The 18,087-nt window shown below is 36.5% G+C and overlaps 1 protein-coding gene across 3 annotated transcripts in view; it reads left to right on the plus strand.

Annotated features, from left to right (window-relative positions):
* The window catches only part of WASL (WASP like actin nucleation promoting factor), a 71,670-nt gene that overhangs the window by 23,090 nt on the left and 30,493 nt on the right, over nucleotides 1-18,087 (plus strand). For all 3 annotated transcript variants that reach the window (XM_060156772.1, XM_060156771.1, XM_060156773.1), the window contains exons 2-5: nucleotides 8,379-8,513; nucleotides 11,139-11,225; nucleotides 12,346-12,442; nucleotides 15,865-15,888. In XM_060156772.1, the coding sequence (XP_060012755.1) occupies nucleotides 8,379-8,513; nucleotides 11,139-11,225; nucleotides 12,346-12,442; nucleotides 15,865-15,888 (343 nt within the window). The remainder of the gene's footprint in view (nucleotides 1-8,378; nucleotides 8,514-11,138; nucleotides 11,226-12,345; nucleotides 12,443-15,864; nucleotides 15,889-18,087) is intronic.

Here is an 18,087-nt window from a genome sequence, read left to right on the forward strand (position 1 = left end):
TCCACTTAAGCTGCAGCGAAGGGAGAAGCAGAAGAGAGCAAGCCATACCTGTGTGCTCACACTTTTAACAGTGTCCTCACCTGCTTGCAAATGTGACCCAGTCTGTAATGAGATCAGTATCCCTCTCAGAGCCTTAATCTGTATATAATTATCCTTGAAGTAGAAAATTAAGAATACAGTAAGCCTTGCCATTTGTAGTTTTAGCATCTGTAAATACCAGCATTTGCAGGTAATGCTGAAGATCTGTGCCATATAGTTTACAGTGTTCTAGATGTATGAATTTAAATCACAGGCACCGTGTGAGATGATGTGTGGCTGTGAGTTTACTGAGCGAGCTTCGTCTGTTGCACAGCGTATATCTTTTAGTAAGGCTTTCATTTATAAAGTGATTTTTTAAATGGTTTCAAAAAAGAGAGTGTACTGGTAATGAGAGTGAGCTCTAGAATTTTTATGATTTTACTTGTAATTTTAAACACAGGTCCAATGTAAATGGAATGGAGGCAGGAGCTACAGTTACCTATTATAGGTTACTGTGCTTTTTAGTATCTTAAAACAATCCCCAACATCTGTTATGTATTGCCACAAACAAAGCGTCTAAAATTTTTGTGACTTAAAGCAATATCAATTTATTTTGCACGATTCTGTGGACTGGCTGGGTGTTTAGTCTACTCCTGTCATCTGGGCTCACTCATGCAGTGGCGTTCACCTGGCAGGCCTGATGGGAACTGGGCTCAGCAAGTGCAGGTGACATGATTGGGCCCATGTTCTCCGTGTGGTCTTTTACCCCAGGGCAGCAGTTCTAAGAAGGCAAGGCACAATGTGCAAGTACTTTTCAAGCTCTACTTTGCTGAAATCTTACTGGTTAAAGCAAGTCATATAGACATACCCAGGGTCAGGCGGGGAGGAGAGTTTATAAAAGAACTTGGATTCTGAGAGGAATCAAGGGCCAATATAGGAACGATTAACCCGCTGTACCACATCTCCAAACTGTGTATCTCTGTTTATCTCTCTCAACTGGAGTTGAACTGTTTGATGTTGCTTTAATATTGGCTGTAACTTCATTCCATACCACTCTTTTCTTTCTTATCTCCCACCCCAAACAGCTTCTAAAACTCCCCTAGCACTTTCCCGTGGCAGGGTCTTTGTTGATGTGTCTACCTAGAATGCTGTTTCCTCTCCACTTCCCCCCAACTCTTTGCTCACCTGACTCATCCCTTTTCATCCTTCAGGTATAGTGTCACTTTAGGGAAGCCTTTCCATGCTCGGTAGACTGTACACACTCCTTTCATACTGGATTTTTCCTTTATAGCATTTGTAATAGTTATTAATGTCTGTCTGCCCATTAGAACTCATGTTTCACGAGGACCGTGTCTATCTAATTCACTTTTGTGTTTGACCCCACTTTTATTCCTCCCCACCCCCATTGATCAGTTCTGTGTTCATAGTAGGTGCTCAGTAAACATTTGATGAATGAATACATCCAGCACCAGTTTTCTTAAATAGCTAATAAGACCTAAAAGACTACTTGTGCTTGGTCCTAAGGCAGTAGCTGCTTTTATATGGCTCCATTTTTCCTCACTGTTGGGATCCTGCTTTTTACTTACTGCTTTTGTGCTCCTCCTCTTTCAGTCCTCCAGCTTTGCTTTTTTAAAATTACTACTCCTTGTGGAGCCTTTTGTCTTTGATGTATTCTTTTTCAATCTCTACCTTTTCTATTGTTTTTTTTTCTTTCTTTTTCTGGTTATTTCTCATTGTGGAAATTACCAGGTAATAAAAATCTCTTCTTTCCAAAGTGAATTATTTGTTTTCTTTTTCTGGATAATTTTTACTGGTACTTACCACTTATGAATCTTGGTTCTGTTTTTTAAATGGGTGGTTTCTGTATTGGGTTTTTAGGTTGCCATGTAACTTAGGTGGTGTTATAATTTAATTATTTAGGAAATTGCTCTTTGAGATCACTGTATAATTAAGTAATTATAAGAATTCAAATTTTTTACAGTTAAATTTTTTTTAATTGAGGAATAACCAAACTCCTTATCTTTCTTTACTTTTAAAATTTCTTTTATGTTTCATATTAAAATTTCATGTTCAGGATAATAATGGGACATTTCATGTGAATGTGTCATCAGAGTATCTAGGAACATATTTAAAGCTTAGTTTTTATGTATTAAGAAAACTTAGGATGGATTTTCCCAGATTCGTTTTTAGGAACTTGGGGCCACACACGCACGTAAAAAAAGCTGAAATCTTTTTTTTTTTTTGCGGTATGCGGGCCTCTCACTGTTGTGGCCTCTCCCGTTGCGGAGCGCAGGCTCAGTGGCCATGGCTCACGGACCCAGCCGCTCCGCGGCATGTGGGATCTTCCCGGACTGGGGCACGAACCTGTGTCCCCTGCATCGGCAGGCGGACTCTCAACCACTGCGCCACCAGGAAAGCCCAAAAGCTGAAATCTTTTTGACTATTAATCTAGGCCATTGTGATTGCAGAAAAGACTTTTATTTATTCAATCATATGATTTCCTTTTCCATACTCAGTTTATTTTTCATATTCATTGAAAATATATTAAAAATTTTTTCTTTAACACCATTGTATGTTTTTTGATTATTAAAACAGTAATCATTGTAGACAATTATTCAGTATTAAGTCATAGTACTTGTTGTAGACGGTTGTCAAGCAAGGATCTGTAACTCCTGGTGTTTTTCAGTCTTTTCCCTGTCATTAGCTGATTCTAAAATAAAAATCTATTTTCTTGACCTAAAATTCTTATTCTGACCTGTTATATAGTATGGTTGTTCTGATAATATGATTTGAGTCTTATTCAAGATGAAACTCCTTTTAACAAAGTTAGTATTAGTATAGAGGGACTTGGAAGAAGTGGCAGTTTTCTTAGTTTTGGGTCAGAGTGGCAGTGGCTAACGTGTAGAGGTAGCATTGACTCTGAGAAGAGAGCCACCTTCGCAAGCCTGTCATGACTGTGGAAGGGGGTTAAGAGTCTTGCATTGTTTTGAATCATTTGTGCTTTTAAAAATTTTCTATTTCAAAATAATTTCATAACTTACAGAAAAGTTGCAAATGCAGTACAAAGAATTCCTGTATATCCTTCGAATATATTTGTCAAACATTTATAACATTTTACCATGGGTTACCATTTTACCATTTATAACATTTTACTCTTTGTGTGTATATACGTGCATATTATTATTTTCTGAATCACTTGAGAATAAGTTGCTGATATGATGCCCCATATACTTCAGAGTGTGTATCCTAAAACAAAGGTCAGTCTCTTTTTCATTATCATAGTATCATTATCAAAATCAAAGTATGCAGTTTTTAATTTAATTTAACACGTGTCTGCTTACTTGGGGCAAAGTATAGGTGACGTAGAAATATAGGCTTACAAAACTATTTTAGGTGCTTAAGGGAGTTACAGTCTACTTAACGGATAGTAAATCAATATAGAAAATTCTGTTTTAGAATAAGATCTGTCACATGACAAGATTTTATACAAGATACACAAAAAGGTACTCTAGAAACACGAAGAAAAAGCAGTCGTTTCAACCTAGAGAATCAGCCAAATACTTCTTGACTGGTGCAGTCAGCCCCAGAGAGGTGGACATGCCATGCTGAAGGAGAGTGGGAGGGATTCACATCCCAGAATTCATCCTCCATTTTATTTCTGCCCTTGACAGTGAAAGTTCTGAGGACGGATGTGCTATTTATTGCAGTAACTCACTACTGAAATATCAGGAATGTGTGAGATAGGGCAGGTTCTGTTTCTACAAAAATTGATAGAGTACTTTTTTCCCCTTTTAATTAACAAATTTTAACCCTAACATTATTGAGCTAATAAGAAATAGGTTTCCTTTCCTAAGCACTTGTCCTTAGGTTGTTTTTCAAGACTACCTTCTTGATTATGAAAGACAAAAAGTAATAGAGTTGATTAGCTATAATTACTTTAAAGGAATGGAAGGAATGTTTTTAAAAACTTAATTAAGCGACTGTCAATCTAGAGTTCTAGGGATAGTCACTGTTGTTATTATTTCTGGCATTTGTATATTAAATGTTATGCTATTCTTGCATTTACTATAATTATTCTGAATTAGTCAGAAAAGGCTTTTATAAGGTATTATAGTATATAATTTTCAGACTTTTGACAGGTTAAGATAAGAAGGAATGAAATAGGCACACTTAGACTGACAATAACATTGTAGCAAAATTTTGAAAATCCCATTACTGAAAATTGCTGGTTAGTTGAGTTCTTTAGTATTAAAAGTTTATGAATTGGGGCTTCTCTGGTGGCGCAGTGGTTGGGAGTCCGCCTGCCGATGCAGGGGACGTGGGCTCGTGCCCCGGTCCGGGAGGGTCCCACGTGCCGCGGAGCGGCTGGGCCCGTGAGCCATGGTTGCTGAGCCTGCGCGTCCGGAGCCTGTGCTCCGCGACGGGAGAGGCCACAGCAGTGAGAGGCCCGCGTACCGCAAAAAAAAAAAAAAAAAAAAAAAGGTTTATGAATTGTTTATAATGCCAAACATGTTTGTGTGGAAAATTATAACATTGTTTCCAGGGTCTTTATTTCTTAAAAGCAGATGTTTTAGATTTTGTTTTAAATTTATGTAAATGTTTAAATGGGATTTGGGGGGTTTTGTTGTTGTTGTTATTAAGTTCACATATACATCCAGACAGTGTTTTACATTTGGTTTTATATTTGGTTCTTTTGACAAGGGGATTTCCATAATGGAATTTCATACTCTATTTAATAGCATATTTTTTTCTTCATATTTTTTTTCTGTAACTTCTTATTTTCTAGTTAAAACGTAAAGTAAGGTTCTTAGAACTTTATCTTGGTATCTAGTTTACTAATTGCTTTTCTGTTTAGAAATGACTGCAGTTTGACAGCACCATACTAAAAAGGGCTGTAATTTATATGAATTTTCCTTGGAAAACAAATTTTCTCATCTGATTTTGAAATTTTTCAGCTTGGTCTTTAACATCTTTGTATAATGTATGCAAAATCCATTTTTCTGATGGTTTCAGTGCTAGGGGTTTAGGGTCAGGGGGCCTGTGGAGGTATCATGCTGAGACTGTGCACTTGCAGCACACTGGTATGTTCTGAGCAGGCCAAAGGCACACCCACATTCTTCAATCTACTTTTTAAAAACCCAATGTCCTAGTTTCTAAGCTATCTTCATAATTTTTAAAATGGCTCTTGTGGAACTTTTCCTGCTGCTTTGTGTCCTGTTCATGACCGTCTATGAAATTCAAAGATGAGTTTGGTCTGCAAAAGTTAAAAACAGCATCGATCACTGTTATCTGGGAAAGAAAGTTCTTCTGAAATTCTGATCTCCAGCAGTACACTGATCTTACATTTCTGACTTTATTATTATTAGAAAAGACTCGCGTGTAGAATAGGTCTTTGGAATTCTCTTGTCAAAGGAGGGCATTCCCTAGGCATAGTTAAGTAACCCAAAACAGTGTCATCTCCAAATCTTAATGTAGTCTGTTTTTTATTACAGTGCCCAGTATTCATTGAACTGATGTACCAAGTTACTTAATTGTCTCCTATTTCTGGTTATTTAAAAAACCATAATTAATATATATTCATATAACTATTTTGGTTTTTATATTTATATTAAAAATACAATTTTTGGTTTTATTTTAAATTGTTTCCTTAATTTCTAATTTAGGAGTGAGATTGCTGGATCAGAAGAAATTATCATTTTTAGAAGATTTGTAAGTGCTGTACCAGTAATGGGTGTATTAATAACTCTTACAGAAACTGGGATTGAATAGTTAACATTCTAGATTATAATATACAGGAAACTTAAATTAGAGTTAAATGAAAGTTTCCACTGGTTCATGATATAGTCATGAGGGAGGTGGCAGCGTGGTGTACTGGAAAACCCTAATGCACGTTCTAAGGTGTCCATTGTATGTAATGAATTAGCTTCTTTACTGTGCATCTAAAAGAGTACTAGTTAGGTATATCCTTGGGATAATTGGGACAGTCGTCACTCAAATCACTTTCCATATCTTCAGTATAGCTTTCAAGCTGTATGGCCAGGTGCAGTTCACTTTAAATCTTTTTTTCCCCTCAGTTTTATCATCTTTAAAAAAGATGTTTGGGCTTCCCTGGTAGCGTAGTGGTTAAGAGAATCTACCTGCCAATGCAGGGGACACAGGTTCGAGCCCTGGTCTGGAAAGATCCCACATGCCGTGGAGCAGCTAAGCCCATGCGCCACAACTACTGAGCCTGCGCTCTAGAGCCCGTGCGACACAACTACTGAGCCTGCGCTCTAGAGCCCACGAGCCACAACTACTGAAGCCCACGCGCCCAGAGCCCGTGCTCTGCAACAAGAGAAGCCACCGTAATGAGAAGCCAGCGCACCACAGCGAAGAGTAGCCCCCGCTCACTGCAACTAGAGAAAGCCTGCATGCAGCAACGAAGACGCAACACAGCCAAAAATTAATTAATCAATTAATTATTTTTTAAAAAGGAGATGTTAGAATTTATCTTCATATGATAATATGTTCAAAGTTTCCAGCACTGTAATTAGTAAACATAAATCTTGCTTTCAGGTTTGACTTAGTATCTTTACTTAAGGGGTTAACTGCTTTATGATGTCAGACTTTATTGATACTACTACTTTGTTGATCAAATGTTCATTTTATTGGAAAACAGTATATAGTACAGGGAGTAAGAATACAGGATCTAAAGTCACAAATTGCCTGGATTAGAATTTCAGCTCAGCTGTGTGATATTGGGCAAATTATTTATCCTCTTTAATCTTGGGTTTCTCAAGCATAAAGTGAGGTTATAATAGTAATAACAATTGAGTTATGTTGGGTTGGCCAAAAGGTTCGTTTGGTTTTTTCCATAAGATGGCTCTAGTAGCACTTAATTGTCTTTAACTTCATTGCAAACAATTTTGTTAGATTGTATGTGACAGCTGTCATATCAGTGTGCATTAAAAAAAGACTTATCAAAATTGGTGAATTTTTGTGTAGCCATTTTAATATTGAAGATGGAAGAAAAAAAGCAACATTTTCAGCATATCATGCTTTATTATTTCAAGAAAGGTAAAAACACAACCGAAACGCAAAAAAAAATTTTGCAGCATATGGAGAAGGTGCTGTGACTGATCAAACGTGTCGAAAGTGGTTTGCGAAGTTTCGTGCTGGAGATTTCACACAGGATGATGCTCCATGGTCAGGTAGACGAGTTGAAGTTGATAGTGATCAAATCGAGACATTAACTGAGAATAATCAGTGTTATACCATGCGGGAGATAGACGACATACTCAAAATATCCAAATCAAGCGCTGAAAATCATTTGCACCAGCTTGGTTTATGTTCATCGCTTTAATGTTTGGGTTCCACGTAAGTTAAGCGGAAAAAACCTTGGCCATATTTCCACATGCACTTCTCTATTTAAACGTAATGAAAACATTCCATTTTTAAAACAAATTGTGACGAGCAATGAAAAGTGGATACTGTACAATAATGTGGAGCAGAAGAGATCGTGGGGCAAGCGAAGTAAACCACCACCAACCACACCAAAGGCCAGTCTTCATCCGAAGAAGGTGATGTTGTGTATATGGTGGGATTGGAAGGGAGTTCTCTATTATGAGCTCCTTCCGGAAAACCAAATGATTAATTCCAATAAGTACTGCTCTCAATTAGACCAACTGAAAGCAACACTAGACGAAAAGCATCCAGAATTAGTCAACAGAAAATACATAATCTTTCATCAGCATAACACAAGACCTCATGTTTCTTTGATGACCAGGCAAAAACTGTTACAGCTTGGCTGGGAAGTTCTGATTCATCCACCGTATTCACCAGACACTGCATATTCAGATTTCCATTTATTTTGGTCTTTACAAAATTCTTTTAATGGAAAAAATTTCACTTCCCTGGAAGACTGTAAAAGGCACCTGGAACAGTTCTCTGCTCAAAAAGGTGATAAGTTTTGGGAAGATGGAATAAAAAGATGAATATATTGTTCAATAAAGATCTTGGTGAAAATGAAAAATGTGTCTTTTATTTTTACTTAAAAACCGAAGGCACTTTTTGGCCAACCCAATATTTTAAAGTGCTTATTAGCACATTCCTTACACATTTTAAGCCTAAATGAATGTTAGCTTTCAATAATTATTTTTAGTATAGTTATTATATTAGTTATTACTACATAAGAAATTACTTCAAAAAGTAGTTTAAAATAACAATAAATGTTTATTTCTTCAGGTCCAGAATTTAGGAGCAGGTTGGCAGGGGGTCCTGGTTCAGGGTCTCTCACGAGATTGCAGTCAAGGTGTTAGCAGAAGCTATGGTTATCCTAGTGTTATTTTGAACCTAATGGCTATAAATTTTATATTTTGCAGACTATGTCTTCTGCAGTGGTACAGTTATATGCAGCAGATCGGAACTGTATGTGGTCAAAGAAGTGCAGTGGTGTTGCTTGTCTTGTTAAGGACAATCCACAGAGATCTTATTTTTTAAGAATATTTGATATCAAGGTGAGTTTTATTTTGCTTCCACTTAAACTGTAGGGTTTTCTACCTCAATTGTAATTTATAATAGTATAGATTTGTTTATCCTGTATGTAATATTTATATTCTACTTCAGTTAACACTAGAAGAGTGAAGCTTGGTTTTAGATACTGAACCATGGGCACTGTGACCAAATTGGGAATACATTCTAAACCAGGACATGAATAGTTCCCCATTTTATCTGTCTGCACACTAAAGGTTTTGTTGGTTTGTCTGTTTTTATTCCTTTGGGTCTTGAGCTTTTCCCACATTCTCTCTTTTTCTAATGATACTCTTCTTATCCCATCCTGTCCATTACAGACTAGTGTATATAGTTCTTTCAGAGAGCTACAAAAGTATATTTAGCCTGGTGTGTACTTACTTACTTCGGCCTGGGTTTAAAGCATTATACAATATCTATAATAAAGTATTTGCTACCCATTTTATGTTGTTTGTCAACATAGGTATGTTCTGATTTTCACAGCTTTGTATCCCTCACTCTTAAACATAAATCCACCTTGTCTTAGATTGGATGCCCTTTGTCAGGAATTCATCTCTGATAGTCACTAAAAATAATTTTTTGGCTGAGATGAAGTCTCCATTTATCTTTTAAAATCTTTTCCGTGGGTAAGCCTCCTTGCTTAATATTCATATGTGGCTATAAGTGTAATGGGATTGTAGTTACAGAAAAATAAAACTGAGTTTGAACTCCTGGACGATACTTATGGTTAGACAGATTGTATTCAAACTGGTTTACTTCCCTGGGCTCCGGCTTACTTATTTGTAAAATGGGATAACCATCTGGATCTGTTGCACAGTATTCCCCTGAGATTAAATGATATTTAAGTTACTGCACTTTGTACATTAGAAATTTGTAACATCCCCTTCTCCATACCCCAAGACAGCTGAGAGATGTGGCATACTCCTGTTACTAACAGTAGCTTACTTACTATGGCAGTGATTCTGGGGGATGGGGAACACATGCATAGTTTGAAAGACACTCCTAAGTCCTTTGATATATTTATTTCTCACCACCAAGGAGAAGCACTGTTTAGAAATCAAACGTACATATAACTCCACTGAGAAGAAAGGGATTCTATTACAATGGTCATAATGTGTGTACAACATTTTAAAATATTTTAAAATTGTGGTCTATGTAGAACCTTGCATTTCAGAATAGGACAATGGGGGCTTCCCTGGTGGCGCAGTGGTTGAGTGTCCGCCTGCCGATGCAGGGGACACGGGTTCGTGCCCCAGTCCGCGAAGATCCCACATGCCGCGGAGCGGCTGGGCCTGTGGGCCATGGCTGCTGAGCCTGCGCGTCCGGAGCCTGTGCTCCGCAGCGGGAGAGGCCGCAACAGTGAGAGGCCCGCGTACCGCAAAAAAAATAACAACAACAACAACAAAACCAGAATAGGGCAATGATTATATTTGTCTAACCATTCATCTCCAATTATAGATAGCCATTGCTAAGTACTTGGAATTAGCCACCTTTGGTATTAAGGTTAATTATATTTCTTGTACTACAGCTATCAATATGACAATCACCATGGATCTCCTAACCATAGTTTAACCTCGGTGCACTTTAATCCTCAGTCTCCTTCTGCACGTGATTGATACTGTTTATACCAATGTTTAATTAGACCACTCTGCAAAACTTAGGAATTCAAAGATTGTTAATGAGCAGTACAGAGAAGACTTATTTGACCCTCCCAGCATCTACAGAATTGAGGAAAAGAATGAAATCCTTCTGTAATATTTGATAGCATACAGTCTAGGTACTGCTGATGGAACTATGCATTGATAATCAGTGCATATATAAAAGTATCCTACCCCTTCTATCTGATGTTGATGATCTAGTAAGTGTTTGGTTATGTATTTGACCAAGTAACTATATTTGGAAATGCTTGGCTAATGAGATTATATCTTAGCATACTGAATTCAACTCACTTGGTATGTAGTTTTTATGAAAGAAACATTATCCAGTATTTACTGTTACTACTTACTAAATTATGTGATATGTTACTTATGTATTATACATATATGTGGTCTGTGTGTATGTAAAAGCTAGTATTAATATAAAGTTTCTTTAATATGAGTCATCTGCTTTTTTTTTTTTTTAATTGGCTGCATTGGGTCTTCGTCGCTGCACGCGGGCTTTCTCTAGTTGCAGCGAGTGGGGGCTACTCTTCATTGTGGCGTGTGGGCTTCTCATTGCCCTGGCTTCTCTTGTTGCGGAGCACCGGCTCTAGGCATGCGGGCTTCAGTAGTTGCAGCATGCAGGTTCAGTAGTTGCAGCACGCGGGCGTTAGAGCTCATGGCCTTCAGTAGTTGTGGTGCGTGGGCTCAGTAGTTGTCGCTCGCGGGCTCTAGAGCGCAGGCTCAGTAGTTGTGGTGCATGGGCTTAGTTGTTCCACGGCATGTGGGATCTTCCCAGACCAGGGACTGAACCCACGTTCCCTGCATTGGCAGGTGGACTCTTAACCACTGTGCCACCAGGGAAGGCCCATCGGCTTTGTTTTGTGTGTGTGTGTGTGTGTGTGTGTGTGTGTGTGTTTTTCCCAAGAGGCTTACTTATTGGTAGTTCTTACTTTAACTTTTACTTTTTTCTAGGATGGGAAACTATTGTGGGAACAAGAGCTATACAATAACTTTGTATATAATAGTCCTAGAGGATATTTTCATACCTTTGCTGGAGATGTAAGTCATATTTTCTTTATTGCCCTGTTTAATGTAATTACTGTTACATTTGTCTATGGAAAGTATTTTTGAGCTTTTTGTGTAAACATTGTATAAAATATAAAGAATTATTTTACTTTTAAAAGCCTCCATATTATGGCTTAGTAGGAAGCAATGGCTAAGATTTTAAGGGAAAAAAAAAGGTTTCAAAGAGTACTGTAAATGTAATTTGGTATGTAGAAAAGAGGTTTGTTTTTTCGTCTTCTCTTTCTTTAGTTAGATAGTTTTACCTCTGTGTGACTTTGGACAAATAGTTTAACCTCTCTTGAGTTTTAGTTTTCTTATCTATAAAAGTGAAACCACTAATCCATGGTAACTTTTAAAAATTGAAGATTATATTGCTGTTCAAATTATTTTGTGAAAGAATATGATCTAGAAGAGTACTAAAATATAATAAGTAGAAGGATTTTTATACCATATACTCACAGGACTTGTCTGAGTGACTGGATTATGGGTGACTTTAATTTTTTTTGTTTTCATATTTGTATTTCCTAAATTTTCTACAATAAAAGGTTGGATTAGATGATATGTCCATCTTTTCAAAAAGTGTTTTCTTCCTTATTTGTTATTTTTCACATTTTTCTGGATTGTATATAAATATATGTACATATATAAAAGTGTGGACTAAATGCCATAATAATTCAGGGTGTTTCCACACTTCTAATAATTTACATGAATTAAGGTTATAATTTAAATAATATCTGAAAAACATAGAGTTGATCTGCATTTGATCAATGTTTCCAGCATTTGCCTTTTCAAATCCAGATGTTCATAGAGCTCTTTTGAAGGATCAAATTCTATTTACTATTTTGTTTTTTTAATTGAAGATGAAGTATTCAGTTTAACATTTGAGTGTCTACTGTGATAGGTAACCTCTCTAATAGTACTCTTTTACTCTACCTTCTCTATGCTTTTTGCCTTCTTAAGTTATAACTTTTAAGTCATAAAGTAAGTTCTTGTCTGCTAATAAAGTGAAACTTTTCTTCTTCAGAGTGTACTTTTATTGGTTATTAATTTTTTTGTTAAGTAAAGCTAGATTTGTGGTTTTTGTTGTTTACCTTTTTTGATGAAAATATTTCAGACCTGTCAAGTTGCCCTTAATTTTGCCAATGAAGAAGAAGCAAAAAAATTTCGAAAAGCAGTTACAGACTTGTTGGGCCGTCGACAAAGGAAATCTGGTAAACTTTTTAAACAAAAATTCCTTTAAACAGGAGCTGGCTATGGCTCATGGGGCAGATCTGGCCTGCCATCTGTTTTTGTAAATAAAGTTTTATTGAAAAACAGCTATGCTTGTTGGTTTACATATTGTCTTTGGCTGCTTTTTTTCCACAACACAGTTGTCTAGTTATGACAAAGACTATGTGACGCATATCTGGCCCTTTACAAAAAACAAGTTGCTAATCCTTACCTTACAAGAAATACTGTTTTCATTGAGAGCTGATTTTTTTCAGGTTTATTAAAGAACTCATTCCAATAACCTTTTCTGTTGATAACATTTTACATATACTGACTCTTAACTTTGCATTTTTATGACATTATTTGTAACTTACATTTACAAAAATATTTTATAGTTTGTGAACAAATACTTTAGGCAAGCCTAGAAGCAAATAAGCAAAGTTGCAAACAAGATCTGTAAACATTGCCTTGTCTCTATTTTGTCCCTAATGTTGTATATTGTAAAATTATAAGGAACTTAGTTTAATGCATGAGACTTTAATACATATAAGACAATGAGAGAACGACGCAGGATAGTGTAAAGCTTTAAATTCATTGATGTGGAACTATTTGACAGCTGTCACATACCAGGCCTTTCTGTTGTAACGTGGGAGAAGGGTGATTAGGAAAGGTGAACCTCTCCAAAATCATCTTCTTAAGCAGGTCACTTTTAGGAGAAATAACATATGGGAGTTGAGATCAGCAAATAAATCCCCTTAAAACTAACCATGCCCATATATTCTTTGAAAAGTTTGTACATCCAAGTATACATGTTACCCCAGTCTGAAAATCACTGTATTCAAGGATGTGCTTTACCAATAGGAGGGAGTAAGTCATGAAAAAGGAAGGCACTGGATCCTGAAAACAGAAATGTAAACACGTGTGTTACATTTTATATATGTTTATTGTTATTTTAATGGGTTTCCGAGAGGAAGGTAATGTAAAAATGAAAATGAAATGAACTAAGTTGTTGCCTTACTTACTGCCATCTTATATATCCCCCTTGTCATGAGTGAATAGGAGAATGATTAGGAGCCTATTGTTTTTTGTTACTTCTTTTTGGGGCCAAGGGTGTTTACCACTTGATTCCATGCTGTGGAAGAATTTAATTCTGTGGAATAATTCACGGTTCAGTTCTTATTTCAATGACATGTTGTGGTGCCAGGCCAGGGACTCCCTGGGACTTCTTTTAGTCAAACTGTGTGACTAAATTTTCAATTAAAAAAAAAGTAAAAAATACTTCTTAAAATATCGAATAATTGACTTTTGAAATAGATAGGTCACTTGAAGGTGTCTTTTAACTGGTATGGGAATTCTGTTTTATACAGTTCCTAAGCTTTTAGGCATCGTGTTTTCAGAAGCAGAAGATCACAGCATATGGGAGACAGCTGATTGATTGTGGGGTAGCCCCTTCATGCTAAGTCAGCCTTCAGCCTTGCCTCTCTTTAACTTAGATGCATGGGGTCCAACTTTTGGAGCAACAAAGAATTAGTGTTTTCTTTTCCTTCCATTAGCCATTTAATGTTGGAAGCCATCTACCATGCCCTCCTTAGGCCTACACTTCTTTAGCTTAACCAGTTCCAGTTTCTTATTCCTCACATGATATGATTTATAGACTCATCATACTGTATAACTCACAGACTCATCATACTGTAGTCAGAGCACTATATACTGTGCTCTGAATGCCCTGTACATTTTTATGTCTTCTTCAAATGATGCAGATTTGAGAAAATGGTCCAGCTCAAATATGATGTCCAGATTTGAACACAGTAATCCAACAGTAGTATGACTAGTACTGTGATACTAAAAACGTCCCCTAATATGATTAAACACTGTTCTGCTAATGTTTCTAGCAAATACATCACACCATCAACTCCCATTCTTAGTTCAACCAAACCTTCTCTTTTTTTCATAAGAATGGCTCTCAAGCCACGATAGTGTCATGTTTCTAAGTAATTGCTTTTTAGAACTTATACTCTGAACTTTACATTATCTCAGCATATTTCCATATTTGTGGCACTGCCAATGTAAGAAGTATTTCCTTTGTGGATGCAGAGGTAACATCACCTTGGAAATTGGGGATTTGACATTCATTGACATTAGATAGGATGTGCTTACATCAAATGTTTCAGAAAATTACTTCATCAGACCACCAGATGGAGTAATACATTTATATTTCCCATTGCCAGGATTTTCAACTTGTCCCTCAATTAAATCCAATTAATTTTAGGATTGTGGCTGTTTATAAACTAAATATTTTATTATATTATTATTTATGGCTATTTGTCTTATAATTTTGGAAATTTTTGTATTAGAAAAATCTGTGGAAATTATATTTGTTGAAAATTCTTCAACCAGTTTTGAGCTTTCTTGAAACCAAAATTGTGTCAAACCTGATATGTAAGAGTATGAATGCAAAGGGTTAATAGAAGTTCTCCTGGTATTACTCCTACTTAATTGGCTATAGCTTCTAAGTATTATTTTGGTCTCCCCCATAGCTCAGGCATCTCTAGGTATTTTCATTATCTTTATGCTTTCATTCAGTCCCATAGCTTTGAACACTGTCTATATACTGCTGACTCCCACAGTTTTCTCTCTCCTGTTGACCTCGCCCCTGACTTTCAGACTTGTGTGCTCCAGCTGGGTGTCAGAATAGCCTTCAGACCTAGTATGTGTGAGCAGAACACCTGACCCGTGTTTCCCAAGCCCCAGTTCGACCTGCTCCTCCTCCTCTCCTAGCCGTCCCCATCCCAGTAAAAGGCGTTGGCTCCACCTTGTCAGTCTGGCTCACAGTGGTTCTTCATAAGCCCTATCAGTGAGTCCCATTTTCTCTATCTTCAAAAACAAGTCCTGGATCTGTCTCACCACCTCTGTTGCTACCACCCTAATCCAAGCTACCGTTGTCTGTCATCGGGACTATGACGGACTCCCTGCTGTCACTGTATGCCCCCTAGTAGCTCTCTCCCACATAGTAACCAGGCAAAACTTTTAAAAACATAGATTGGATCATGTCACTTCCCCTATTCAAAAACCTGTAAGAGCTTCCTATCATGTATAGAACACTATATTCCTTAACCCATGCCCTGTGGGACCCTACACGCTCCAGTTCCCTGGTTCTCCTTCTGACTTCTCTCCTTCCACTCTTCCTTTGGCTCACTGCAGTCCAGTGTTATGGTATTCCTTCATGTTCTTCCCTCCTGAGGGCCTTTCAATATGTTGTTCCCTTTCTTGCTTTATTCAAATGTCTGCTCCAATGTCAGTTCCTCAGAGAAACTTGTTAACCACTTATATATGGACGTAGGAATAAGACAGTTTAGATGAGTTGATTTTTTATGTTGATTTTTGTATTGCATATGTCTAATAATATTCCTTTATTTCCTAACAGAGAAAAGACGAGACCCTCCAAACGGTAAGCACTTTGATAATTATTGATCAAAAAGATTTTAGATTTAATTTAATCCTTGTGGAAACATGTATCATATATTAATACCTAGTATTTAATATCTACGATTAAATACTGTAGTTTATTGTGTTCTTATTTTAAAATAAATAACAGATGGGACTTAGAAATGTACTATTCTTTGGCTTTTTTCTAGGATGAGGGAAGACTGTATAGGGTGAATATCACTATTACTTATATCTTAATTCCTTATTCACAGTTGTTTAAGTTTAGAAATTGTACAACCTGGTCTTAATGTCTTCCTTAAAAGTGGTAAGTTTTATCTAGCATATTTGTTCATTTCCTATTTTCATGTTAGTCTTTTTTTTTCTTATTTCAAAAGATTACTTCATACTGGGAATATAAAACTAGTCCCTTTCAAGAATGAACACTTAACTATTCTGGTGTGTTTAAACAAATAGTAGCTATGCTTACTGTGCTGGTGCGTTTAGAACACATAGTAGCTGTACATAATTCTCCTTAATTTGCTAACGAATACTTGAAGTAATATGGATTCATTTAAAATATATATATTTATACCAAAGAATAAAAGCAGAATACGAAGGTCCCAGATCTCTAGGGCATAGAGTCTCATCCTGGGCCCCATAAACCCTCGCTGAAACTTTGTGCCAAATATTGTAAGTATATATGTTCTTTTCTCTGGGGAGAGAGGATCCGTGGATTTCATCAGATTGAAGTGGGACCCCTGACCCTATGATAGTAAAGAACATTGCTCCAGGAGCCTTCGTTATAATGGGGAATATAGCTGCTGCTTTTTAAAGGCATCTCAAATTCTCTCATCAGAATTTAGAGTGATTATTCAGGGAAACACTTAATATAGTACAGAGTCCTTAATATATGACAACTGTTAGTGGTTGTTGGGTATTTTTTCTTTTAAACCAATATATTGCCTTCTGATTTTGTCCTTAAATTTGTTTTCCTGATACAAAAACATGAACCAAATATTGCTGTATTAAATTTTGGTTTACTTACTTAAGTATAATTTAAAAAAACTCTGACTGTACCTTCAGTAGTGCTTACCATGTGCCAAGTGTTGTATACTTTGACTTTCTCTTTTAAATGGAAATTTTTAATACGTTATAGGGCTGCTTGGAGATAAATGAAGTAATCAAAGTGTTTAGCATGGTGCTTAATCAGTATAGTTATCATGATGAAGACAATGACAGTGATAATAATAGCAGCTACTATTTAGTGATCACTTACTACCTGCCAGGCACTGTCCAGAAACCATATGAAGTAGCTGCTATCATCCCTACTTCAGATGAGTAAACAGGCACAAATAGGTAACTTGCTTAGGGTCACAAAAAACTAGGAAAGTGGAGCAAGATTCAGTCTCAAGTGTTCTAACTCAAGAGCCTGCCCCCTTAACCACTGTGCTGTGTCAAGATGATTTTGAAGGAGAAACTGAGACCTGGAGAGAGTAAGTAACATGCCTTGAGGTATGCAGCTAGTATGTCACAGAAACAAAGGAAGCAGAAGCAGCTGAGCCAGAAGTCCTTCATCCGTGAACCTTTAATGTGGCGTTAGAATTTTCCCCCCTTGTTCTGTGCTCAATATTTTAATGTCTTTTTTAATTTATTAAACTATTTGGCATTCTGTGAGCATATATTAAATACCAGTGCAGAAGGCTTCCTAGTGGTACCATCTTTGGGGAAAGTAACCTGAGTGAGATTTTAAAGTGTGGATGTTGTACAAATAATATAATTAAAGTTAAGGATGTAAATACTTCATGATTTTTTTAAAATTTAATCTTTTCAATACATATAAAATATATTTTTGAAAAGGCACCTAATCCATAATAGAATTTGGATATTCTTTATGACAATGGTGTCTTACAATTTTATTACCCATAGTAAGAGAGATACTCATAATTAAATGCAGTTTCTTTCTCTGAGTTTGTTCTTGGTTTTAAATCTTTAGATCTAAAGTTTTAACCCTTTGATACAGTGGTGCCAAACTTTTTTTCATTAAATGAAAGAGTTTAAAAAAATGGCATTGTTAAAATGCGAAATTATACAGCATGTCTTGACAATATTTGCATACTTATATATTTTTAAAATATACATAACATAATTATTAATAGAAGTGCTAATATTTTCTCCTGCTGTGCAGTGGGTTGCCTTGCTCTCCTCATGGTGTGGAGACCAC

The sequence above is a fragment of the Lagenorhynchus albirostris genome, chromosome 8 (assembly GCF_949774975.1).
Source record: "Lagenorhynchus albirostris chromosome 8, mLagAlb1.1, whole genome shotgun sequence".
NCBI classification, from domain to species: Eukaryota; Metazoa; Chordata; class Mammalia; order Artiodactyla; family Delphinidae; genus Lagenorhynchus; species Lagenorhynchus albirostris.